Raw genomic sequence first — 26,193 nt, forward strand, 5'->3', positions numbered from 1 at the left:
GAAGTCAGTGGTGTCTCGAAGGTAGCTGGGAGTGCTGGTAGCATAGGGCCTGAGGAGGGAGTCTACATAGCCAGACAATCCTGCTGTCAGAGTGCCAATGCCTGAGATGATGGGGCGCCCAGGATTTCCAGGTTTATGGATCTTGGCTATGTAGACTCCCTCCTCAGGCCCTACGCTACCAGCACTCCCCCCCCCTTCCCCCCCTTCCTCAGACGTTCTTGTTAAACCCTGGATTTGTGCTGGAAATGGCCCACCTTGATTATCATACACATTGTAAGGAGAGTGATCACTTTAGATAAGCTATTACCAACAGGAGAGTGGGTTTTTTGGGGGGAGGGGTGTTGGGGGGGGGAGAAAACCTGGATTTGTGCTGGAAATGGCCCACCTTGATTATCATACACATTGTAAGGAGAGTGATCACTTTACATAAGCTATTACCAGCAGGAGAGTGGGGTGGGGGGAGGGAAAACCTTTTGTAGTGATAATCACCCATTTTTTCATGGTTTGTGTATATAAAAACGTCTTCCGTACTTTCCACAGTATGCATCCGATGAAGTGAGCTGTAGCTCACGAAAGCTTATGCTCAAATAAATTGGTTAGTCTCTAAGGTGCCACAAGTACTCCTTTTCTTTTTGCAAATACAGACTAACACGGCTGTTACTCTGAAACCTAAGGGTTCTAGTGGACAAGAAGCTGGATATGAGTCAACAGTGTGCCGTTGTTGCCAAGAAGACCAATGGCATTTTGGGATGTATAAGTCGGGGCATTGCCAGCAGATCGAGGGACGTGATCGTTCCCCTCTATTCAGCATTGGTGAGGCCTCATCTGGAGTACTGTGTCCAGTTTTGGGCCCCACACTACAAAAAGGATGTGGAAAAATTGGAAAGCGTCCAGTGGAGGGCAACAAAAATGATTAGGGGACTGGAACACATGACTTATGAGGAGAGGCTGAGGGAACTGGGATTGTTTAGTCTGTGGAAGAGAAGAATGAGGGGGGATTTGATAGCTGCTTTCAACTAGCTGAAAGGGGGTTCCCAAGAGGATGGATCTAGACTGTTCTCAGTGGTAGCAGATGACAGAATGAGGAGTAATGGTCTCAAGTTGCAGTGGGGGAGGTTTAGGTTGGATATTAGGAAAAACTTTTTCACTAGGAGGGTGGTGAAACACTGGAATGCATTACCTAGGGAGGTGGTGTGTCATAAATATAAAGGGAAGGGTAAACCCCTTTAAAATCCCTCCTGGCCAGAGGAAAAATCCTCTCACCTGTAAAGGGTTAAGAAGCTAGGATAACCTCGCTGGCACCTGAACAAAATGACCAATGAGGAGACAAGATACTTTCAAAAGCTGGGAGGAGGGAGAAAAACAAAGGGTCTGTGTCTGTCTGTGTGATGCTTTTGCCGGGGACAGAACAGGAATGGAGTCTTAGAATTTAGTAAGTAATCTAGCTAAATATGCGTTAGATTATGATTTCTTTAAATGGCTGAGAAATTAAGCTGTGCTGAATAGAATGGATATTCCTGTCTGTGTGTCTTTTTGTAACCTAAGGTTTTGCATAGAGGGATTCTCTATGTTTTGAATCTAATTACCCTGTGAGGTATTTACCATCCTGATTTTACAGAGGTGATTCTTTTTATTGTTACTTCTTTTTTACTGTTTATTCTATTAAAATTCTTCTTGTAAGACCTGAATGCTTTTTTCATTGTTCTTAAGATCCAAGGGTTTGGGTCTGTGGTCACCTATGCAAATTGGTGAGGATTTTTACCAAACCTTCCCCAGGAAGTGGGGTGCAAGGGTTGGGAGGATTTTGGGGGGAAAGACGTTTCCAAACAACGCTTTCCTAATAAAATAAACCCAGATAAACATTTGGTGGTGGCAGTGGAAGTCCAAGGGCAAAGGATAAAATAGTTTGTACCTTGGGGAAGTTTTAACCTAAGCTGGTAAAAGTAAGCTTAGGAGGTTTTCATGCAGGTCCCCACATCTGTACCCTAGAGTTCAGAGTGGGGAAGGAACCTTGACATGGTGGAATCTCCTTCCTTTGAAGTTTTTAAGGTCAGGCTTGACAAAGCCCTGGCTGGGATGATTTAGTTGTGGATTGGTTATGCTTTGAGCAGGGGGTTGGACTAGATGACCTCCTGAGGTTCCTTCCAACCCTGATATTCTATGATTCTATGTTTCCACAGCTAAACAGGAAAGAGAAGGTGGTGCCATAGGTGCTGACTCCGTGGGTGCTGCAGGGCTGGAGCACCCACGGAAAAAAATTAGTGAATGCTTAGCACTCAACGGCAGCTAGCTCCTCCCCTTCCCCTCCCACCCAGTGCCTCCCACGTGCTGAAGATCAGCTGTTCCATGGCGTGCAGGAGGTGCTGGGCGGAGCGGGAGGAGCAGGGATGGGAAGAGGCAGTGGTCGGGTGGCAGTGGGGGCATGGGGAAAGGGGTGGAGTGGGGCGGGGCTTGGGGTGGAGCAGGGGTTGGGGTGGAGCAGGGGTTGAGCATCTCCAGGGCAAGGAGGAAGCCAGAGCCTGTGGGTGGTGCCATCAAAAGGTCAATTGCAGAAATCAGAGCTGCAAAGTCTCTAGGTGGCCAGCCAATGCAGGCTACTCCTGCATTTTTAAGTATATCAGAAACAGGAAGCCTGCTAAACAACACGTGGGTCCACTGGACAATTGAGATGCTAAAGGAGCACTCAAGGACAATAAGGTCATTGCGGAGAAACTAAATGAATTCTTTCCTTCAGTCTTCATGGCTGAGGATGTGAGGGAGATTCCCAAACCTGAGCCATTCTTTTTAGGTGACAGAGCTGAGGAACTGTTCCATATTGAGGTATCATTAGAGGAGATTTTGGAAGAAACTGATAAATTAAATAGTAATAAGTCACCAGGACCAGATGGCATTCACCCAAGAGTTCTGAAGGAACTCATATGTGAAATTGCAGAACTTCTAACTGTGGTATGCAAACTTTAAATCATTTAAATCAGCTTCCATACCAAATGACTGGAGGATAGATAATGTGACATCATTTTTTTAAAAGAGCTCCAGAGGTGATCCCAGCAATTACAGCCTGACTTCAGTACTGGGCAAACTGGTTGAAACTATCGTAAAGAACAAAACTGTCAGCCACATAGATGAACATAATTTGTTGTGGAAGAGTTCACATGGTTTTTGTAAAGGGAAATCATGCCTCACCAATCTACCAGAATTCTTTGAGGGGATCAACAAGCATGTGGACAGGGGGGATCCAGTGGATATAGTTTACTTAGATTTTCAGAAAGTCTTTGACAAGGTCCCTCACCAAAGGCTCTTAAGCAAAGTAAGCTGTCATGGGATAAGAGGGAAGGTCCTCTCATGGAATGGTAACTGGTTAAAAGATAGGAAACAAAGGGTAGGAATAAATAGTCAGTTTACAGAATGGAGAGAGGTAAATAGTAGTGTCCCCCAGGGGTGTGTACTGGGACCAGTCCTATTTAACATATTCATAAATGATCTGGAAAAAGGGGTAAACATTGAAGTGGCAAAATTTGCAGATGATACAAAACTACTCAAGATAGTTAAGCCCAAAGCAGACTGAAAGAGTTACAAAAGGATCTCACAAAACTAGGTGACTGGGCAACAAAATGGCAGATGAAATTCAATGTTGATAAGTGCAAAGTAATTCATGTTGGAAAACATAATCCCAACTATACGTATAAAATGATGGAGGTCTAAATTTGTTGTTACCATTCAAGAAAGAGATCTTGGAGTTATTGTGGATAGTTCTCTAAAATGTGCAGCAGCAGTCAAAAAAGCCAACAGAATGTTGGAAATCATTTAGAAAAGGATAGATAATAAGACAGAAAATATCATATTGCCGCTATATAAATCCATGATGTGCCCACATTTTGAACACTGTGTGCAGATGTGGTCGTCCCATCTCAAAAAAGATATATTGGAATGGAAAAGGTTCAGAAAAAGGCAACAAAAATGATTAGGGGTATGGAACAGCTTCCGTATGAGGAGAGATTAATAAAACTGGGACTTTTCAGCTTGGAAAAGAGATGACTAAGGGGGATATGATAGGGGTCTATGAAATCATGACTGGTGCGGAGAAAGTAAATAAGGAAGTGTTATTTACTTCTTCTCATAACACAAGAACTAGGGGTCACCAAATGAAATTAATAGGCAGCAGTTTAAAACAAACAAAAAGAAGTATTTTTTCACACAACACACAGACAGCCTGTGGAACTCTGCCAGAGGACGTTGTGAATGCCAAGGCTATAACAGGATTCAAAAAAGAACTAGATAAATTAATGGAGGATAGGTCCATCAATGACTAATAGCCAGGATGGGCAGGGATGGTGTCCCGACCCTATTTTTCAGAAGTTGGGAATGGGTCACAAGGAATAGATCACTTGATGATTACCTGTTCTATTAATTCCCTCTGGGGCACCTGACATTGGCCACTGTCAGAAGACAGGATACTGAGCTAGATGGACCTTTGGTCTGACATGGTATGGTTGTTCTTATGTTCCTCTAACATAGTCTCCAGTGCTTTGTGCAGCCCCCTTTGCACAGTCCAAGGGCTGGGGGGCCCACTCCTTCCCTTGTGACATTACATCCCAGCCAAAGATTCCAAAGCAAGGAGATGCGGCTGAAGGGGAGAAAGGCTCCTTTGGGAGAATTGCTTTTACAGAGGGGGCAATTATCCCAGGGAATGGACTTCAACTAGGAGCACAACAAGGGAAAAGGCTCAGAAGAGAGTGGGAGAGACACTGAGAGCAGGGCCAAGTTCAGACCATGGGGGGCTCTAGACAAACCCCACATGGTGTTCCTGTGGCCCTATCCCTGATTCATGACCCTCCCTCCCACTCCTTCGGGAGGCTGCAGGAGTCAGAATTAAGATGAATGGGGCAGTCCATACCTCTTGGAACTATAGTTTCAGGCTGCCTGTAGACTCAGGCAGGCATCAATTACATCCAGTTCACCTTGTCAAGCTTTCTTTGCGTCCATGAGGGCTAAACACATTTGTGTTAGCTGAGAGCTCTGCTCTCAGGCTGTGACTCCAGGAGCTGGGATGCTAGGCACGGGCCAAACTGTCCTGAGCCAGACATCAAAACACGTTGCACACGCATTGCAGCTAGTGAGGCAAGTGTACAGAGCAGGAATTGGATGCCTGGGCTGCTTTCCATTCTGGATTGTTGTTATTTTGTCTCCTGGCCCTTCATGCTCCTCCAGCACATTCCCATCAGACTCTCCTGTTTCCAGGTTCCAAAATGAGGCAAAGTAAGTGCTCAGCGCCAGCCTCCCCAACGTTGCCAGGGGATGTCTTCCCATCTTGCTTTAGAAGAGTAGATTAGCTCACAGAGGCTTAGCATCAGCTTATCCTGATTCTCGTGCCGTATCCCCAGACCAGCCTCACGCCTCAGGAAGGAGGCCCGTGCTGGAAGATGAAGCCTCACCGCAGAAGCAGAAGGAGGCAAGATGTTGACAATGGCCAGGAGAGGGCTGGGTTAGGAGATAGGGCTGCGGGGAGGCTGAGTCATTACAGAGCTCAGCTGGAAGTAGAGCCTCAGTCTTCAGAGCCCCTGAAGGGCAGTGGGAAGAAAATGACGTGATCCCATTACTATGAATGGGGGCGTGAGTTTGGCCTAATGGTTGGACCTGGGGGGAGCTGGGTCTCTTCCATTTGCACCTCTGCCCTCAGTTCCAGTGTGCTAATGACTGGGGAGATTGCTTCACCTTGCTGTGCTGCAGTTCCACTAACCTCACTCATGAGGCTGGACAAGTTTGCACTTATAAAAGGCTTTTAGATCCTGCTTCAGGGTGACTATGGTCTAGAGGGCTGGGCTTCAGGGGATCTGGGTGCTATTCCTCAGCTCTGCCACTGACTCCCTGTGGGATCTTGGGCAAGTCTCATCTATGTGCTGTGCCTCAGTTTCACTCTCTGTTGAATGGGGATAATGCTGCACACCCCTGTTTGCGAACCACCATCACCCCTATGGGTGACAAGCTCCAGCTGTTATTTAAATACCTGGGTACACTGTGGTGTACAAGTGGAAGGATTACCACTTATTCCCAGCATCAGCGCTGATGTCCAGCAGACCAATCCCCAAGCTCTACAGCCCCCGTCTCCCCCTTTCTTCTGTATTTCAGAGTGCAATCAGACCTCACGGTTATGGCACAGTCCTCCTCCTTTGACTACAATTTGTAATGGATCTGCAGCCCAGCTTCCCACAGCAGAGCAGCTCAGGTGAGCTTCAGACAATCTGGGATGCTTGTGCAAAGTGAGCTTTATATGGCTTACCCTTTGCCTGTGTTGCAACAAGCCTTCCTCTGTGCTGCCAGGGGTTTGCTGAATTCCAGAGACTTCAGCTCTGCTCCAGCTCCCGCTGGAGTCAGTGGGAATCTTTCCATTAGTTTCAACGGGAACTGGATCAGGTCCTGAGTGTTTTTTTTTCTTCCAGAGAACAATGCCTTCTTGTTTCTTGAACTGCTTTCCCTGGAGAAATCACGTCACTAGATTGGATCTTGTTTCCTGCCTCTATGCTTGGTCATTTCTGGTGATGTAATGCACAGGGGGATTTGAACACAAAGACAAGGAGAAGGCGTCAGGGGAAGCAACTGTTTTTTCGAAAGAAACTGTTCACTAAAAAGAAAAGAAAAGAAGAACACCCCAGGCTGATCAGCCATGCTTCAGGGAAGGAATTCAGAACTGGGCCCCATCCTTCTTCCTTGATGATTTGTGCCTACATTATAGAAAGGAACATTGCCAGGGGATTGGTCATTATTTATAAAAATGTTTCCTTTTCACTGATGTTTATAATAAATCTTGGGAACTTGAGACAGCAATCAGGTTCCTTTACCAACATGGATCTTCCCTTCCCACAAGTTTCTGCACTGCCTTGTTATTTTAGGGCTGCTCAAAAGCACTGGGCGGAGCACAGTGGTTTGTTATTGTAGGGTTGCTTATATGTGCAGGGCTGCACTCCCTGATTTGTTATTCTAATCACTCAATAGTGCTGTACTGTGCATGCTGGTTGGCAATGGAAGCGGAGGCTCACTAATTCTGGGTTGCGCATACTGGTTAGTTATTGTAGGGTTGCTTTCAATCACTGGGTTGCATGACCTGCTCAATCAATGGGAGTTCTGTCTGAGGAAGCACTGAGAAAGAATGGCAAGATTTGGTCTTTATGTCAAGAATCCTCAACATATTTGAATAATAACTGATTATAAAACATTCTTGATTGTGGCTTAAGCAACTATCAAGTGTACCTGCTAAAGACCACAATTGTGCTTGAGGACAGCATTAATGGATGTACAGGTCTTACAAGGATCATTAAGTTCTTCTGTTCCTTTCCCATCAAGAAGCTAGGCTTTCTTTCTTTCTTTCTTTCTTTCTTTCTTTCTTTCTTTCATTCTTTCTTTAATTCAGTGCTGGTAAAAGGAGGCAGATTGGCAGCCTCACCACACGTAGCTCGAAGAAAGTGGAAATATTTCATGAACAATTTATCAACATTTCCCCACCCTTTTTTGAAAACTGAAATTTTGAAAATTCCTCAAAAAACAAACAAAACAATCAAACAAACAGGCCTCCGCTGCCAACCAAACCCAATCTGACCAGCCCCATAGTTAGTTGAAAAATAGGGGAAATTTTTCATCAATGTTATCCAGATTTTTTTTGTTTTGAAATTTCACATCAACATCCAAAAAATGTTGACTGAAAAAACTTGTTCTTCATAGAATCATAGAATCATAGAATATCAGGGTTGGAAGGGACCTCAGGAGGTCATCAAGTCCAACCCCCTGCTCAAAGCAGGACCAATCCCCAATCAAATCATCCCATCCTTCGTCCTTTTCCTATGGCTTCATTACAACAAGAGATGGAGTTTTACATCGAGATAGTGATGAGAATGCTGTTTGGGGCGCAGAACAGAGAGCTGGGAGTCAGAACCACTGGGTTATGTTTCTGGCTTTTGCCACTGACTTGCTGTATGATGAGTTCCTTTCTTATAGTTTATCCTTCCATAAAATGGGTATGGTGGTTACCTGCACAAATGTTCGGAAAGGAGCTGTACAAGTGTAATGTGTTATTGCAAGACACCTCCAACAAGTGATGTGTTTGAAATGAAACCTGGCAGAGGACGGAAGGAGGAGACAGCAGAATATGGAACCATTTGCTTTAGATCACAAGTTCAAACCCATTTGTTAGAGGGCAAGTGACTCCATCATCAAACCACCCCTGCAATGCGAGCAGATTATTGCTCTTGTCTCAGGGGAAGGCCAAGAATTGATTGGGCCACACGAGCTGAACTGCACTCTCCCACCTTGAGCCCCAGGTCAGGCCTGAGGCACACAAGGCTGAAGGCAAAGTGAGCTGAGCTTTGCATTTCTGCTGCAGGGGCTGTGGCCAAGGAGAGCCTTCAGTCCCCAGTGGTATCTAAGTGAACTTGAGTAAAACTGAGATCTTGTTGGCGATGCAGCCCCTTCCCCCTTTTAGCTCTGTAAGTCGAACCAGCTGGACTCAGGGTTGGAGGGAGCAGAGCTCATTAAGCCTGGAGCTTTATGTTCCTGTATATGTAAGTGCTTCAGTGCCCAGATACTACGGTGATGGGCATCCTTTAAGGATCCTATCCATTGCCTACTGAAGGCAGTGGAAAGACTCCAGTTTGCGTCAATAAAAGTTGGCCCTAAATTCTTGATATAAACAGACAGTCGAAAGCCGAAAGAATCAGTGAACCATGAAAGTTGGAAAGAAAGAGAGTAATGGAAAGTGACCTCGCTTCATAAGATAGGAAGGAAGTGGAGATGCAGGATTCTAGGTTGGTTAAAAAATCCCAGTGATTTTTGTAGGAATTTTTGGAAAAAAACAAACCCCCTTTTTTCCCCTCCTGAAATTTCCTATGAACTTTGCCTGGGGTTTTTTCAACAAGAAGAAACCTCAAACCCCAAACATTTGTTTTTTGAAAAATCGTTTTGGGGTTAAAAATCAGTTTCTGGTAACAATTTTTCATTGCAAAAGGGAATAATTTGATCAGAATTAATATTTTCTGCAAAAATGTTCATTTTTGGCTAAAAAGCCTTTTTGGTTGAAAAAAAATGCCCTGCAGCATCCAGGGTCAGCCTCAGCCTCCCAGCAAACTGATCTGACATGGAATGTTGCCGTTACCAGCAGGCAGGGTGGCCCAAGGAATGGGGACAGTCTCCCTTTCATTCCCTTCCCCTCCAGGTGCCATAAGGTGTGCCATAAGTGCCATCATTAAAAGCCATCTCAGCTGACAAAGGCAAACCGCCTGTTCTCCAGTCACTCTGGCTGCAAAGCCCCGACTTTCCACTTGTTCTTTTCTTCATCTGGGTTCATGACCATGCCCACAAGCCAGGTACCAGTGATGCTTTGATAAGTACTCAGCAGCTAACCTGAACCTTTTGCAACTGGAGCCAATGCCATCCCAAGGGCTAAATGGCTCCAGTCATAACGATCAAAGGTATTCCATGGCTGTAATGTCTGTGCACATCCCAGTCTTTCATACATTTATCCTCACAGCAGCCTGCGGAGGTGTGTTTTGATTTAAAAATAAATCTATTGTTTTTTTCTGGCCAAAACTGCTCACCAAATTCAACCCAAATTTGCATCTAGTTTCAGGCGATCCACAATTGCATTTTTGATGAACAAACTATTAATCCAAAAACCTTCACCCAGCTCTATCAGGCAGGTTAAAAATTCAAAAAGTCTGGTTCCACTGGATCAAAGGTTGCCCCAAATATGGCATGTCCTGATCTTTGCCCAGGGATAAGGCAATAGTGTCTTGTGTAAGCTCATGACTACTGGACCTTGTTTCCAACCCATCAAGCCAAGAATTTTTAATAAAAAACAAAGTCTCAGATAATCAAATTAAAAAAAACGTAAAAAACATAAGAGGACCCAAAAATGCCACCATGTCTAAGCAGCAGAGTAAAAGAGGCTGTTAGAGTTAAAACAGCAACCTTTAAAATTGGAAGTCAAATCCTACTGAGGAAAATCAAAAGGAGCATAAACTCTGGCCAGTCAAGTGTCAAAGTACAATAAGGCAGACGAAGAAAGATTTGAAGAGCAACAACAACAAAAAACTAACAGATTTTTTTAAAGTACATCAGAAGCAGGAAGCTGCTAAAAAAAATCAGTGGGGCCACTGGACGATCGAAGAGCTACAGGAGCGCTCAAGGAAGAGAAGGCCATTGCAGAGAACCAAAATGAATTCTTTGCATCGGTCTTCACTGCCGAGGATGTGGGGAACACCCCCACATGCAAGCCATTCTTGTAGGTGACAAATCCAAGGAACTGTCCCAGACTAAGGTGTCAAAAGAGGAGTGTTTGGAACAAACTGATAAATTAAACAGTAATAAGTCACCAAGACCAGATGGTATTCACCCAAGAGTTTTTATATCTATATATTTATATAGATATAGATATAGATATATACAGGTAGTCCTTGTACTTATGACACAATTGGTTCCTGAAAATTGCGTCGTAAGTTGAAACGTCGTAAGTCAGAACCGCAAGCCACTCCACTGCAAGACTGAGCATCATAAAGTTGAAACCAATTGTCATAAGTCTAATCAGGGTGTCAATTCAGAAGTATTGGAAGTGCCGTTCATTGTAAGTCGAACATTGTAAATTCAAGGACTGCCTCTGAGTGTGTGTGTGTGTCTGTGTGTGTCTGTGTGTGTGTGTGTGTGTGTGTGTGTATTAGGGCTGTCGATTAATTGCAGTTAACTCATGAGATTATCTCAAAAAAATTAATTGTGATTAAAAAAACTAATCGCAATTAATTGCAGTTTTAATCGCACTGTTAAAAACAGAATACCAATTGAAATGTATTAAATATTTTGGATGTTTTTTTCCATTTTCATATATATTGTATTCTGTGTTGTAATTGAAATCAAAGTGTATATTATTTTTATTACAAATATTTGCACTGTAAAAAACAAAAGAAATAGTAATGCACAGTGGAAAAAGTAATTCCAACTATACATACAAAAATGAGTTTAAATTAGCTGTTAACGGTCAAGAAAGATTGTGGAGTCGTAGACAGTTCTCTGAAAATATTTGCTCAGTGTGCATCTGCAGTCAAAAAAGCTAAGTGAATGTTAGGAACCATTAGGAAAGGGATAGATTATGGGACAGAAAATATCATGCCACTATATTAATACATGCTTTGCCCACACATGGAATAATGTGTGCAGTTCTGGTGGTCCTATCTCAAAAAAGATAAAACTGGAAAAGGTACAGAGAAGGGCAACAAAAATGATTGGGGTATGGAACAGCTTCTGTACGAGGCAAGAACAGGACTACTCCACTTAGAAAAGAGATGACTAAGATTGGATATGTCAGAAGTCTATAAAATCATGAATGCAGTGGAGAATGCACAGTCAATCTGTGGAAGTCATCCTAGAGGATGTTGTGAGGTCAAAAGGTGTAACCGGGTTCCAAAAAGAACTAGATAATTGCATAGTCAGAACCTTGCACAAAAGTGTTAGCTCCCTCTGGACAGTGAGGGTCCCCGCAAGACCCATGCATAGCAAGTGCAACTATCACATTGCAGACACCAATCATGAGGGAGGCCTGCTGCGAAACCTGCCCACCAGCTGGCAGACACAGCATGGGGGGAATCAATCTTATCTATTGTGCCCATAGCACACACGCAGCAGTGTATTGGTGGGCAGAGTGTGGCTGGGGAGCAGTGTGCATGGAGGCAGCCAGCCATGGGAGGGGTCTCACAGGGTAGCTTGCTGAGCCACATGGACGATGCTCACTGTGGACCAATAACAGCAGTCCCTTTATCCACGCTTCAACTGAAGTTGTGCCTGAATGAGGGCTGCAGGATTGAGCCACCCTACTGATAACTACACATGTCTAGAGCTAGAGACCAGGAAGACTGGGTTCAATTCCCAGCTCTACCAGTGACCCATGTGTGATGTTGCGCAAGTCCCTTCACCTCCTTGTGCCTCAGTTTCCCCACCTGTAAAGGGGGATAGTGGCAGGGTCAGCCTTTGGGGTGGACCACCCAGGCAACCGCCCAGGGGCGTGATGGTCAAGGGGGTGCTGTGCAGCAGCACAGAGGTGCGCATTGCCAGTGTAAAGTCAGAAACTGCTCCCGGCTGGCAGGGGAGTGCCGTGTGGAAGGGCGCCCAGATTTCTCCCTGCTTCCGCCTGGTGGAGGACAAGCAGTGATGCACAAATACTGCTCACCCCCCACCCCCAACGTTCCTCCATGCACCCCTAGGGGACTGTGAGTGGGGGAGCAAGGAGCAGCACCAAGTACTTATGCAGCCTAGGTGGGAAAAGTGACCTGGATGCAGGGGGCCCTGATGTCGGGCCTCATTCCCACCCCCAACCCCCTAGAGGTGTGCGGAGGAGCAGTGTGGTGGGGGTGGAGAGAGCGAGCAGCAATGCCAGCTGCTCCATGCATCTGGGTCAGTTTCCCAACTTGGGCACAGGAGAGGGGTGCAGGACTTAGGGGCAAAAGGGGCACATGCAGGAGTTGGGGCACAAGAGAGAGGCAGGGGTTGGGGGTGCAGGTGGGAGGGTAGTGCAGGGGTTGGGGACACAGGTGAGGAGCCATGGGGGTCAGGGGCAATGGGAGGCACTGCGCCCACAGGGGTCAGGAGCCCCAAAATGCTAGTTCACGCAGGGTGCCATTTTCCCTGAGGCCGGCCCTCGATAAGAGTACTGAGCACCTTTGTAAATTGATTTGAGATTACTGATGAAAAGAGCTAGGTATTATTATTAGTTTCCAAAGAGGGAGGGGTTTGGAGAGTTTGGAGCGGGGGACCCCAGGATTCTATTTTCAGCACTGCTGCCATTTTACTGGGTGACCTTGGGCATGTCACTTACTCTGTCAGTGCCTCAGTTTCCCCACCTATAAAATCGGAATAGTAACATGGACCTACCTCACACCTGGTTTATTCACCAATTTTGCAAACTGCTTTGAGATCCTCACATGGAAAGAAATTTGAAAGTCTATAAGTAATTACACACACACACACACAGAGTGGAACACAGGTACTTCTGAACTGGAACATGGCCACTCTTCTCTATTAGGAACACTACCCAACAGTTTATAGGAGGAGACTAACTTCTCTAATTGAAGCTGCTCAGGGACTTTCAGCTCAGCCAGAATGTAATTACTTAGCCTGAAAGCTGGCCAGGACACTGGGGCTAACACCTCCTGTGAAAAGTGTCATAGGAACTTTAATGCCCACAAGCGGTCAGCCCCTGGAGTTTATGGATCAGCAGAAGGACACAGGACCCCCACCTGTGAGTGCTGAGAGAGCAGAGGAGGGAGGGGGCCTGTTATTCCACCGGTACCCTGAACTCATATGTGCTGGTAAATGTGAAGAAAAATCCCAGCCCTCCAAACCAAGCCGCCCACAGAGTGAACACAAATCCCTGTGGGAAACCAAGACAGCTATGCTGGGTTGAGTGGTTGCTAGGTGACCTGAGTACATATATGGAAAGAAACATGAAAATAAATCTAATCAGAGACATGTGGAGACAAGGAGAGGAAAGTGGTTCTGCTGCAGAAACTGCTCAGAGCAGAATGGCCAGGCCTCTTGGAGACAGCCCTCTCCTTGGAGGGAGCTGAGGAGGCCAGGCAATGGGATGCCCCCTTCAGTATCCCGCCAGGCAGAAGGTAACATCTTCTTTAGATGTTTTATAAGGGGTGGTTGCCCCCTTGCCCTATTCTGTTCCCTAACTCGGATGGAGAGATTGGCCAGAGACACAAAGTTCAGGCCCAAACATATTCAAGCTAGCTTTACTCCAGTTACCATGGTACTGGAGCAGGGCCGTCCTTAGGATTTATGGGCCCCTACGCAGTATTATTAAACTGGTGCCCCTATGCCCAATGGCAGCCCGAGCTTGCAGCCCGGCGGGGTGGATGGGTGGGTGAGTGAGGGGAAGAGGCACCAAAGGATAACAAAGACGCCCAGCCTGCCTCACGGTGGTGGAGCATCACAGTTCCACGCAGAGACCCCTGTACCATCTCCCTCACGTAGAATGGACATGCAGAAGGTACCTAATTAAAAGCACTAAACTTGGGAATAAAAAATGTCAATCACAGGTTTTTTGATATGCCCTGAAGTTTGTCAGACATTTATTTGCAAAAACTTTGTAGTAAGGGTGAGTCAGCTGTCTTGCTGAATACAACATTAAATATTATGGAATACATGATGCAGCTCTTCTCTGTTTTACATTTTCTTAATCAGTATTTCTAAGCTGATTTTATATTTTAAATGTATTCTTAAGCCTTCATAAAGTAATCATTCCAGATTACTACATATTTAACTCACTGAAACAAAGACATTGTTTTAAATTAATCAGTCACAGAGGTTTAGTGTGTTCATAACAAAGTTCATTGCTTTTAGAAAAAGGGAACACTAATTTGCCTTGTGTGATCTCCATAACAATAGACATGTTTATGAAATTTCACCAACTTTAAAAAATATGTTTCCAAAGATTTTAGGCATAACAAAGGATTTTATATCTTACTAAGGTACTGATTTTGCTGGAGGGTTCTCTTAGTTTATCAGATAATCAAAAGTAAAGAAAGGGAAACTCTTTGTCCAGCTATCTGGAAGAAAAGGGGTGTTGTCCCTTTAAGGCTCTGTTCAATGGAGATGGGGGTGGGTGGGTGAAGGGAGAAAGGGATGGACAAAAAGGACAGGAAGACTTTGGAAGCAAGTTTTTTTTACTATAGTAATTAAAATGTGTATTTTAGATAAGGGTGGTCTTTTGAAAGATTTATTTAAAAAACTATATGTCTGAAGATCCAAGTATTTAAGGCTAAAGATGATTGTGCATCTAAAAATCTATGCAAGGATTTTTTTAGAGATGTGATTTTACAATCTTCACAAACACACTAATTAGATATTTTTAAAGCAAATTTTAAACTAAGGTCCTGTAGACTGACATGTTCTGAGTAAATATTATAGTAATGCACAACTGTTTTTGTCAGTAAATTCAGAAACTGACAGTATATACCTGGGGTTTGGCAAATGCTTGTTAAATGGCTTCATTACCCCTTGAATGGCTGTTCAACAGTTTCAGTGTTCTGCTAATAGGTCTGGCAGGCTGGAAGGCTTTTTCATTTTTAACTACTAGATCCCCTCCCGAGGAAGCCAGCCGTAGGAACCCTTAGGAAGGGTCAGAACAGGGATAGGAAAGTTAGGTGGTGGACACTAAGACCCAGTGGTGCCCCAAATTTTCAGGTGCCCTATGCAGCTGAGTATGTTGTGTATGCCTCAGGACAACCCTGTACTGGAGCAGGGAAGCTGCATCAGTAGCACCCAAGTGCTGCCGCAGCTTCGCTGCTCCAATGCCTGACCTAGCTAGCTCAAAACTAGTTCTGGTACTCCCACATGAGCTGCAATCACACCCCAGAATCGCACTGCTGATGTACCCTTAGAAGTTGAAATGTAATGGCCCTGGAGCGCTCTGGTCCCAGGTCCCATATGGGAGCAGATGCCAAGCACCCTGCAAGAACCACAGGGTTTTGTCTACCTGGTTTTGGGGGAAGGAGAAGGGAACTGAGGGAAGATTGGGATTTTGTTTGGCTCATGGAATGGGTGTATCTGTGACATCAAAATCAAACAATCCCGTCACCAGTACAGTCTCCTTGGTTCTCCTGGCCAACCAGTACACTGACAGAGAGAGTTTTCCTGGGATGACTGGTATCTTATAAAAAAAATACACTTGAGAGAGGGGGCAGTGTTGCCAATTCTCACAATTTTATCCCAAGTCTCATGATAATTGGTGTTTGTTTTAAATCTCCAGCTTCTGGAATCATGTGATGATGATACTTTAATTTTTTTAAAGTAAGTTTCTAGTCCTTGTGGTTGTAGAGAGAAGCCTGAGGACAACCAGAAAGCAAAGCAAAAGAACACCAGATTTATCAAGGATTTTTTTAATCTCGCAAGTTTTAGGACCTGACTCGCAATTTTTGAACACTCAGGGTTGACCAATGAGGATCCTCGTTATTGTTTCAATTCCCTGAGTCACATGTTCCCTGTGGATCTTTGTCTGGATTGCTTAAGTACAGAAAAGCAAAACATGGAAGTGGGTTTCCAATGAAAAGGTGTTAAACTAGATCAAGAGGAGATAAGAACAGAAGGAGGCAAGAGATAGAGACAAATGGCAGCAGATGGAGCGAAAGAGAGAGAAAGAGAAAGAGAAGACTTAAATATAACAAAATATGCAATGGAGAAAGTGAAGTAAGTGCTGGAAATAAATATTAAGGTAAAAGGAAGGAGAAAGAGAATGGATGGGGAAGAGGAAAGAATTGACGCCAGAGAGCATGTTAACAGCAGAGAGAGAGAGAGAGAAACAAATGGTAGTGTAAATGGAGCAAAGAGCATGGGGGTTGTGTTTATTTTAGAAAGTTCACATGTGTTTAGTATTGCAAGTTGACAAGAATATATACACACTCAGCTCCCCTTTGCCTCTGCAGCCCCTGGAGCCAGGCCAGAAGGAAATGAGGTCAAGCTCATAAAATTAGCCCTTTGTTCAGTGCTGCTTGCATGAAACATGGACTTGGAGGGATCTGATCACAAGCACATGCTCAAGGCCAGCTATGCCCGTGAACGCTGGCACTTTCCAGGCACAGAATCTCAGCTCAGAATTTCTGAGCTGAAGACACCCGCTCATGGCGGAGTTCCACCCAGAAAGCCCCACTCCTGCCACCCAATGAATTCATGGCATTTTGGGAGGGAGGGAGGGAAAGGTACAGTGAAAAGACTTGCTGGGTCTCCAACACTGATATCCAATCGAATGGTTGGACGCCACAGGGGTGCTTAGAAGGTTTCTCAAACATCCATCCAATTATTTGCTGGTTGCATTGGGGTCCTTGAATTAAATGTGCTTTGGATCAGGTCCACAGCATTGCAGTATCATCACCTGACATTTGGGCCACATGACTCCTACTGTTGCATCATGCTGCTGGGGCCCTAAAGCTCTGCCCACAGGCAGAAGGAGATCGGGCTGAAGTTTAGATTCTATAACTTCAATTAACTTTGTAACCAACAGCAGAAGCCAGGCCTGAGCTTCTCAAGTTCAGCTCCTCCTGGAGCCTCTCTTCTCTGTCCCAATTCTGCCTCCTCCCTCTGCCCAGTACTGACCACCCAGCTGGACTTTTAGAAGTTTACAGTAGGCCCCTGTGGAGATTTTTGGACAACATGATCAGTAGAGCTGGTTGATCGGGCCTCCTGTGACCCTTCCCCTCAGCAGTAGATCACAGGTATGTTTACTCCTCATTGACTTTTGCCTTGAATGTCATGTCCCAATCACTAGAGCTGGACACAATTTATCAGCTGAGACTTTGTTTTTTGGCTGAAAAATGCATGTTTGTGTTGACCGAAACATTTTTGCAAATTACAGTTGAATTTGCCAAGCTGGTTGTTGGGGGGAAAAAACAGAAAGAAAAAAAAATGCTGAAAAATCCTAAATGTTTTGTTTTGATATTTTTTAAATGAAACATTTTGATTTTTACACTTGGAATTCTGTTTTGTTTAGGATTTCACTGCATTTTTATTAATAGGTTAAAAAACCCCAAACCAAAACAAAATGTTTCAGGTCAAATTAAATGTTTTGTTTGATCTAAATTAAGCTTTTATTTTTTTATTTTGTTGTTTCACCGAAAATAATTATTTTGGGTTGACCCAATGATTTTTTCCCCGATTTTTTGGCTTAGCCACTGAACCAAAAATTCAGTTATTCACACAACTCTAGCCTGAAGGGTCAGAGTGAATCTCAGTGACTCAGAGAGATTCACTTGCTTTATAGCTGAACCATAAACTGGCCTAGGCTCACTTGAAATCCAGATTGCATTGACTCCAAAGGTTTTTTAGACTCTCAGTGAATCTGAATGTAGTCATTGCTGTAGGAATGAAACCACAGATTTGCCCCAGTTTCACCTGGTTTCAGAATTCATTGTGAACATTTTGGACATCTCTGGCAATCATGAGTGGGAACCTTTCCTGAAACTCTTCTCTTTGAGAGACCCTTGTGTTGATTAATATATGCTGGCTAGCATATAAATATAGGTTTCAGAGTAGCAGCCGTGTTAGTCTGTATTCGCAAAAAGAAAAGGAGTACTTGTGGCACCTTAGAGACTAACAAATTTATTTGAGCATAAGCTTTCGTGAGCTACAGCTTACATTCACAAATGCATCCGATGAAGTGAGCTGTAGCTCACGAAAGCTTATGCTCAAATAAATTTGTTAGTCTCTAAGGTGCCACAAGTATTCCTTTTCTTTATATCCTTTTCTTTAAAATATATCATATTAATAACATCTATTATCCACACCATATATATTAGTATCCATTAAGCACCAGTAACATTAAGCACAGTGATATAACCTAAACTGGCACATACCATAAGCTTGTTTACTTATAAGTATACTAAGTATCCCAGAACTGCTTGTATTTGCTGAAGTAAACATATGGCATAAGCAGATAGGAAACTTGTCAAAATCAAGAGACATTCGTTTTATATCTTAGTACACTCAGGAAGTTCCTTCATGGACCGGTACCTGGAATGCTAGTATTCACAACAAAGATAAGGAAGGAAGAGAAGAACAAATTAGGGAACTGGGACTGATAGGCTGGATTTTAGTGATGCGTAAAGAGATGGTCTGAAGTAGATAGGATGAAATTCAATAAGGACAAATGCAAAGTACTTCACTTAGGAAGGAACAATCAGTTGCACCCATACAAAATGGGAAATGACTGCGTAGGAAGGAGTACTGCGGAAGGAGATCTGGGGGTCATAAGCTAAATATGAGTCAACAGTGTAACACTCTTGCAAAAAAAGCGAACATCATTCTGGGATGTTTTACAGGAGTGTTGTAAGCAAGACACAAGAAGTAATTCTTCTGCTTTATTCCATGCTGATTATGCCTCAACTGGAATATTGTGTCCAGTTCTGGGTGTCACATTTCAGGAAAGATGTGGACAAATCGGAGAAAGTCCAGAGAAGAGCAACAAAAATGATTAAAGGTCTAAAAAACATGTCCTATGAGGGAAGATTGAAAAAACTGGGTTTGTTTAGTCTGGAAAAGAGAAGACTGAGAGAGGACATGATAATTGTTTTCAAGTACATAAAAGGTTGTTATAAGGAGGAGGGAGAAGAATTTTTTTTCTTAACCTCTGAGGATAGGACAAGAAGCAATGGGCTTAAATTGCAGGAAGGGAGGATTAGGTTGGACATTAGGAAAAAATTCCTAACTGTCAGGGTGCTTAAGCACTGGAATAAATTGCCTAGGGAGGTTGTGGAATCGCCATCATTGGAGACTTTTAAGAGCAGGTTAGACAAACACCTGTCAGGAATGGTCTAGATAATACTTAGTCCAGCCATGAGTGCAGGGGACCGGACTAGATGACCTCTCGAGGTCCCTTCCAGTTCTATGATTCTACGATTCTATGTGTAACTTGTAAACTTATATAAATAATACCAGCTGAAACATGTAACTTGGGGAGCACACCTTCTGTGTTAAGTGACTGTAACATCACTGCATGGGGCAGCTTGGAGACTGGTATTATATAGACAGAACCTTTTTCTCATACCATATTAATAAACCTTACTGACATTGGTTATTTGGTCTTTGTATATACTTCATAATGAACCAAATCATGGTCAAGCCATTGACTACACAACTGATCAGCACTTGTCACCCTACCTTCTTTCACTTCACAGGTAAAACTATTTAGATAAGCTCCTACTTACTTTGTGATTCTAGCCAATCACTTTGCCTCCCTATGACTCAATTTCCATACCTGTAGGATGGGGCTAATAAAATGTAAACACCTTGGTTAAGGTGAGCTGCTGTGAGATCTCTGGATGAAACACACTCTTCTATAAGTACCAAAGAGTATTAACTATGAGTTGTATTTGAGCATTGTTAGCTAGAGTGCCATGCTAACGTGGATGCTATTGTGGTATTGCCAGCATGGGACTGTGATTTCCTGATGATGGAGTGAGTCATTAAGGAGTTGATTGCAAAGAGGAAAGGTTCAGTTTACACTTAAATATCTTAGCAATCAACAAGGACTGAAAATAACAGCTGAAAGTTGAATGGTGTTTGGTTTTGGCATGAACAAGTGCCAAAGTGTGGTAGGGACGGGATCACTGAGTCTTGTCAGTTGCCTTTTAAGATGCTTTTGTTGTGTGGGTGGCAGGAGGAAGAGAGGATGTCCATACAGTGCACAAAACTCAGCTCACACAATCTAATGATCTGGCTGCTTGACTAACAGGCGATGTAACCAGCTCAGTTATGGGCTTGGAATTTCGTAAATTCCTTCCATGAGCTGCGACTTGGGCAGATTGACTGAATGTTTAAAGAGATTAGAAATGGCAATTAACATTTGATTCTATTTTAAAGGTGATTTTACCAATTAAGAAACCTGCCTCAATGACTGCCCTGTGGACTAGAGGTCTCTGTTTATAATCAAAGCACAGGGACAGCCTTGGCTCTTGGCCAACTGACCTGAAAGGGCCAGTTATAGGGGAGAAAGAGGAGAGAGCAGCTGGACTGCTAGTCCGGAGACATCAGAGTTTTATCCCGGGTTCCACCACTGAGCTGCTATGTGACCTCAGGTGAATTATTTTTCTTTTCCTCCTAGACTTTTGGGCATGGACTGTCTCTGTGTCCATACAGGACCTAGCTCAGTGGGGCTGGGATCGCAGCTGCGGCCTCTGGATCCTACACTAAGATAAATAATAACTATTATTACTATTTCTTTTGACCGATGATCTATATTTAAAAAACACCCAAGCCAGACAGTAAGCACATTTCCCAGGAACTAAAACACAGCTGCATGGAAGATAAAAACAGCAGTTTCTCTTCTGCTCCAGACCAGAAAACAGCCAACCAGAAATAACCCCAAACCCAAGCAACACCAGCCCCTCACTCCCCCAAGGCCTGGGTAATTGGACGGGTCAGCAGCATGCCCCAAAGGTCAATGGGCTGTTTTGGATCAAATGGTGGAGATGTTACAAAGTCGAGGGCCCTTCCCCAGAGAACACTCTGCCAGCAGCTCCTTCCCTTGTATAGGGTCCAGTTGAGCCCCTCTGTTTACTGCTGCTGGGGCTCTGACACACAGAGAAAGGGGATTCAGACAGACAGGTCCCAGGCCATCTAGGGTTTTACAGCACCACCAATGCCACCGAGGGAGGCCAACAGGAAGCCAGAGTAGATCACAGAGTACAGGAGTGAAAATGAAGCCCTGTGGGCCTCCAGTGGGAGTCACCCAAATCCCTCTTGGGGAGTGCTCAGCAAGGAAAGAACAGACACCAAGAGCAGCCCCTTCCTCTCCTGCTAGAGCTTCCAAATGAACCAGCAACACCTCGTGATCAACGGCACTGATGGCAGCTGAGTTGACAGATCAGTTGATCTTAGTGTGGACACCTGATCCTCAGCCCTTGGCCAGAGGACTCCATATAATCTTTGGCCTCTCTGCTGAGAATGCCAATGAGAGGGCCAATTAATGCCAATTGTGAGACCAGTTTTCATGATGGAACTGGACTGAGACCCACCAATTAATTACATATAGTCCCCCAAACCACTACTGATGGCTACAGTTCTTGATCTCTACTATCCAATGGCTGGCTCCAAACAGGTGTCCTAGGTTTCTGTAGCCCATTACCAAACTCCTAGATCATCTGCACTGAGACATCCCAGCCACATCTTGCTGCACTGACAGCATGGAACCTGTAGCCTTGTGCTGAGCAGCAGCAGCACACACAGAGCCATCATACTCATCCAGCCTACACCAGCATGTAGGGCTCCCCAGGGGACTGAGCGCGGAGCCTGGAGAGGTGTCTTTGTTCTTGTGTATCAGCCAGCCCATTCTGGACGTGCTTATCTCAGTAACCATTAGGGAGCTGGCCAGGCTAAAGGAGTCACAGGGGTCAGAGGGGTCTGGTGAGCTGGGGTTTCCATGGATTCATCCAAATCATTTTTTTGGGGGGGTGGGGGGAGCTAAATTCCACAGGTTTCCTGTCACACACGCTAGCCTTTGTTTTGAGTTCCAACTCAAAACAAAATATGCAAAGCAAACTCAGCCAAAAGCTATAACACTGGCCTATTTTGGGGTCAAAATCATGTGAAACCACTGAGTGTCCCTGTTCTGACCTTGATGATGCTCATCACACCAGACCCTCCTGCACAATGCAGTGCTAAACTGTGCAACCTAGCCTGTACCCTATCTCCTGTACAACTGCAGAGCAGTCCACGGTGCAGAATACAGGCAAGAAACAGGACATAATTACAAATCGGTTCGTAGCTGGAGTGCACTGCAAATGATGTCTCACGATGCAGTGCTTCTGAGCCAAGGAGCACAGTGCACATCACCCCCGCGATGCAGTGCTGCTGGACCCCAGGAGTACAGCACAGCTCAGCCCCCGCGATGCAGTGATGCTTGGGCCCATTCTCAGCTTCGCCACCCAGTTCACCCTGATCTATATAAGGTGTTAACAGGCATAGGTGCCAACTCCATGGGTGCTCTGGGGCTGGGGAAAAATTGGTGGGTGCAGGCTCCCCGCCCTGCCCCCCCACCCCATCTCGCCTCCGCCTCCTCCCTAGCTCTCAGTGCTTGCTGCCACAAAACAGCTGTTTCACGGCAGCAAGCACTGGGAGGGAGGGGGGAAGAGGGGGAACGCAGCACGCTCGGGGAAGAGGCAGGGCCGGGGCCGGGATTTGGGGAAGGAGTCCAATAGGGGCAGGGAGGGGGCAGAGTTGGGGCGGGGACTTTGGGGAAGGGGTCGGAATGGGGGCGGGGCAGGGGCGGGAGGAGGCGGGGCAGGGTGGAGTCGGGGCGGGGCTGGGGTGAGGGTGGGGGTCGAGCACCCACTGGCACTGGGAAAATTTGGCGCCTATGTAAACAGGGCGTCAGTCAACCTAGTGTATAATGGCACCTTCCCCACATATGTCTCCACCCACTACCTGAATACACATGAATGCCTCCTTCTGTCCATCATCTGGCTCTGCTCAGACCCTGTGGTCCCATCCTCATTACTCAGGCAGCTGAACGGCAGCAGATGCCTTGGGCCGCTGTGAGCAACTGGGCTGCTTTGTGATTCAGGGAACAGAAGGGAGTTGACGCAGGTGTAGGGGAGTCTCTGCTCCCATAGGGCTCTGCCTTCTGGCGTGTCCCTGAAAAAGCTGTGGGTAAACAGGCCATAGTGTGTGTCTAACTCAGATACCATGCAGCACTCCAGCCTCCCCACCCACATACCCATAGCTCCCAGGGCCAAGGACTCACCCCGTCCGTTCTGAGGAGGTCTGTAAACACTGCCCACGCTGACCCGGGCTTGGTTGTCGGATATCACTTGCGGGGCTTCTGGGCTCCTCACAGGAAGGTAGGGTTCAGGTCGCGGAGCCCCATAGGGATCCAAGTTCCGGAAAGGTGGCTGGGGTTCCACGTTGTGGGGTGGGACATAGGGCTCCAGTGGCATGTTACCGTAAGGGGGGTATCGCCCCAATCGTGGGTCAGTTCCATACCCAGGGCTGGCCCCCAAAGGGGACCCCGGGCTGAGCTGTAAGTTGTCCATAGTGGGGACCCCTTGTCCCATTGGCTGCTGGTTTTGACTTGCTGAATAAGGATCTTGGAAGCCTTGCTCCGCAGTGGCGCTAGTGTCATGATACAAGCTGTGGGAGTACCTCCTATCCAGCCCATCAGCAGGCTGGGGCTGGGGGGGCACTGCGACATAGGGCCTCTCTGGAGCAGGATAGTAGCCTTGGGCTCGGTAGGGATTCTGGTCCTCCCCATATTCCTCATATCGTGCCCTGGACTGGAAGGGGTATAGGACACCGACACCAGCAGCAGCTGATGCAACAGCGCCCCCTCCGTTTCCTGTGCTGCGGTAGTACAGGTAGCCTTCGTCATAGCCCCGAGACACCTGGGCATCGTAGGGCTCATGCTGGTTCCCAAAAGGGGGCTGGGGGAAGGGGAACTGTGAGTAGGAGGGCTGCCCAAAGGAGGAGTGTGAGAATGAAGAAGAGGCCGCGACGGTGGCAGCGGAGGAGCTGGTCTGTCGTTGCCGGCTGGTGGATGGCCTGATCCGCTGGGAGCTGGTGCTGTCTCCGACGGGACCTTCCCGCCAGTTCTCCGGGACTTGGCCAAAGCCGAATGGGTGCCGTGTCTGGCCCCGGATGGTGTCGGAGCCCACCCTGACTGGCAAGGTGGGTGCTTGCCTCCTGAGGTTCCCCTGCCCCCTTCTGCTTTGACTCCTGGGGGTGTCAGCTAGCAGGACCCTGGTGCTGCCATCCGCCGGCTCCTGGCCAGCGCGCACGTACTCAGACCCTGTATTCAAGAGGCTGTACACCCTGCCATTGTTCTCCCACTGGATCATCTGCCTCCACCGATTGCCGTCTGTGTTGCTGCTCTGTGGCTGCTGCCCATGGACCAGCAGAAAGATCCCACAGCCCATCACAGCCCACCAGTCGCACAAGCCACAGGCCGTCATTGTGGCCAAAGAGGAGCGGATGATTTAATGGCTAGTATTTGCAAAACCAAACCAAAGAGGCAGCCTGGATGGCCTCTGCCAGCTGTTCCTCTCTCCAGAGCCTCTACGCTGCTTCCTGATGTGAACAGCTCTAACTCTGTCCATTCCTGGCCTGTTCTAAACTGCACAGCTCTCCCGCAGGCTGCATGGCCAGGCCAACATATGTGGAATTGACTTGGGAGATGAAAGGAGGAAAAGAGCCGCTTTTGGTCTCAAGGCTTCAGTAAAGTTTGCAGGGCTTCTCCGTGAATGGTTTTCACATTGCTGCTATGTTCCGAGCAGGGATGTTCCTCTCTCTTTCTCTCTCTCTCACTCTCTCTCTGGGCTGGATGGATTTACTCCTCCTGATCTCAATGAATAAGCAACAGGCTGTGAAAAGTTTGGAGAGGTTTGAGGACAGCTCGTGTGACGTTCCTCCACTGGGTCCTAGAGTCCATCAGTTTTCAGTAGTTCAGCAGCACTACACAATTTCCCCAAGGCTATTTTATATATGATGTTTGAGTAAAACAGTCCCAAGATGGAACACTATTTATGAGCAACAAGTGTCTGTGCAGTTCAGTGCAACCGTTGTTTCTTCCTGAAACAGCCAGTTTGAATAAAGCTGACTGTTTTAACAGCAATGTGCGCTTTTTGCCCAGAAATCTCAAAGCTCTTTACATCAGAATCCTCCTGTTACTGATGGAGTCAGTGAGATGCTCGGCCAGGTAGAGTGACCTGAAGGTCACAAGAATGAGTTAGTGACAGATCTGGAGGCAGACCCTACCTTTTCTGTCTTGCAGGACCCCATTTTTTCCCATGAAATGGGAGAAAAGTTCAGACTGCAAAAATCAGATGTGGCTACTGATACCCTGCAAGTCTGGGGCTGTGTAGATCCAGGGCCCATCTCAAAATGAAATGCATTCCTGGATTTCAGAGGTTTTAAGGCCAGAAAGGAACATTCTGATCTAGTCCAACCTCCTGCATAGCCCAGGCCAGAAAACCTCACTCAGTGTTTCCCACATTGAGCCTAGTTGACCATGAGTGTATCTTTTAAGAAGACATCCAATCTTAATTTAATATACATGAAACATCCCTAATATAGATAGAGAATTTACCACAGCCCTTGGTAGTCTGTTCCAATGGTTAGATTCACTAGGATTTTTTACTCCAATCCTTTTCATAGTTTTGACCCTTCAGTTTGATGTCTTCTCTCTGAGATCCCCTGAATTTTTTAACCGCTGTCTTAGCCACAGAGTGTGGGTCATGTTTTCAAACTGGTTTGTATCTCTCAGATTGTGCCTGCAGGTTTTTGCATTAGAGCTGGTTGAACAAACAAAATGTCTGTCCCACAGAAAATTCTATGACATTTGAATTTGGTTTTGTCCTTGTGACGGGATGGACTAGTGTGAGGCCCCCTGCTGGAGGCCTTTTGGACCTGCCACACCCTGCCCCAGAAAAGGGCAGTAGAGAGGCCCTCCGAGCTGCCTACAATGGCTGTGTGGGATGCAGCCAATCAGGGCCCAGCAGGCTAGTATAAGAAGAGCTGCAGGGCCAGAGTGAGTTCAGTGCCTTACTAGAACTGGAGGAGTGTGGATAGCTGAGATACCTGCAGGACCTTAGCTAAGGTAATGCTGCCAGAAGCCAGGGAGAGCAAGAAGGAGCCCTGACCTGGTTGTGGGGATTCCATCAGGACAAGGCCCTGAGG

At 45.9% G+C, this 26,193-nt stretch overlaps 1 protein-coding gene across 1 annotated transcript in view; it reads right to left on the reverse strand.

The window, feature by feature from the left end:
* Positions 1-24,926, reverse strand: part of LOXL1 (lysyl oxidase like 1) — a 40,843-nt gene extending 15,917 nt beyond the window's left edge. The window contains exon 1 of the mRNA XM_007059902.4: positions 23,267-24,926. Within this exon, the coding sequence (XP_007059964.2) occupies positions 23,267-24,470 (1,204 nt within the window). The 5' untranslated portion in view covers positions 24,471-24,926. The remainder of the gene's footprint in view (positions 1-23,266) is intronic.
* Positions 24,927-26,193: the final 1,267 nt, after the last annotated feature.

The sequence above is a fragment of the Chelonia mydas genome, chromosome 10 (genome assembly GCF_015237465.2).
Source record: "Chelonia mydas isolate rCheMyd1 chromosome 10, rCheMyd1.pri.v2, whole genome shotgun sequence".
Taxonomy (NCBI): Eukaryota; Metazoa; Chordata; order Testudines; family Cheloniidae; genus Chelonia; species Chelonia mydas.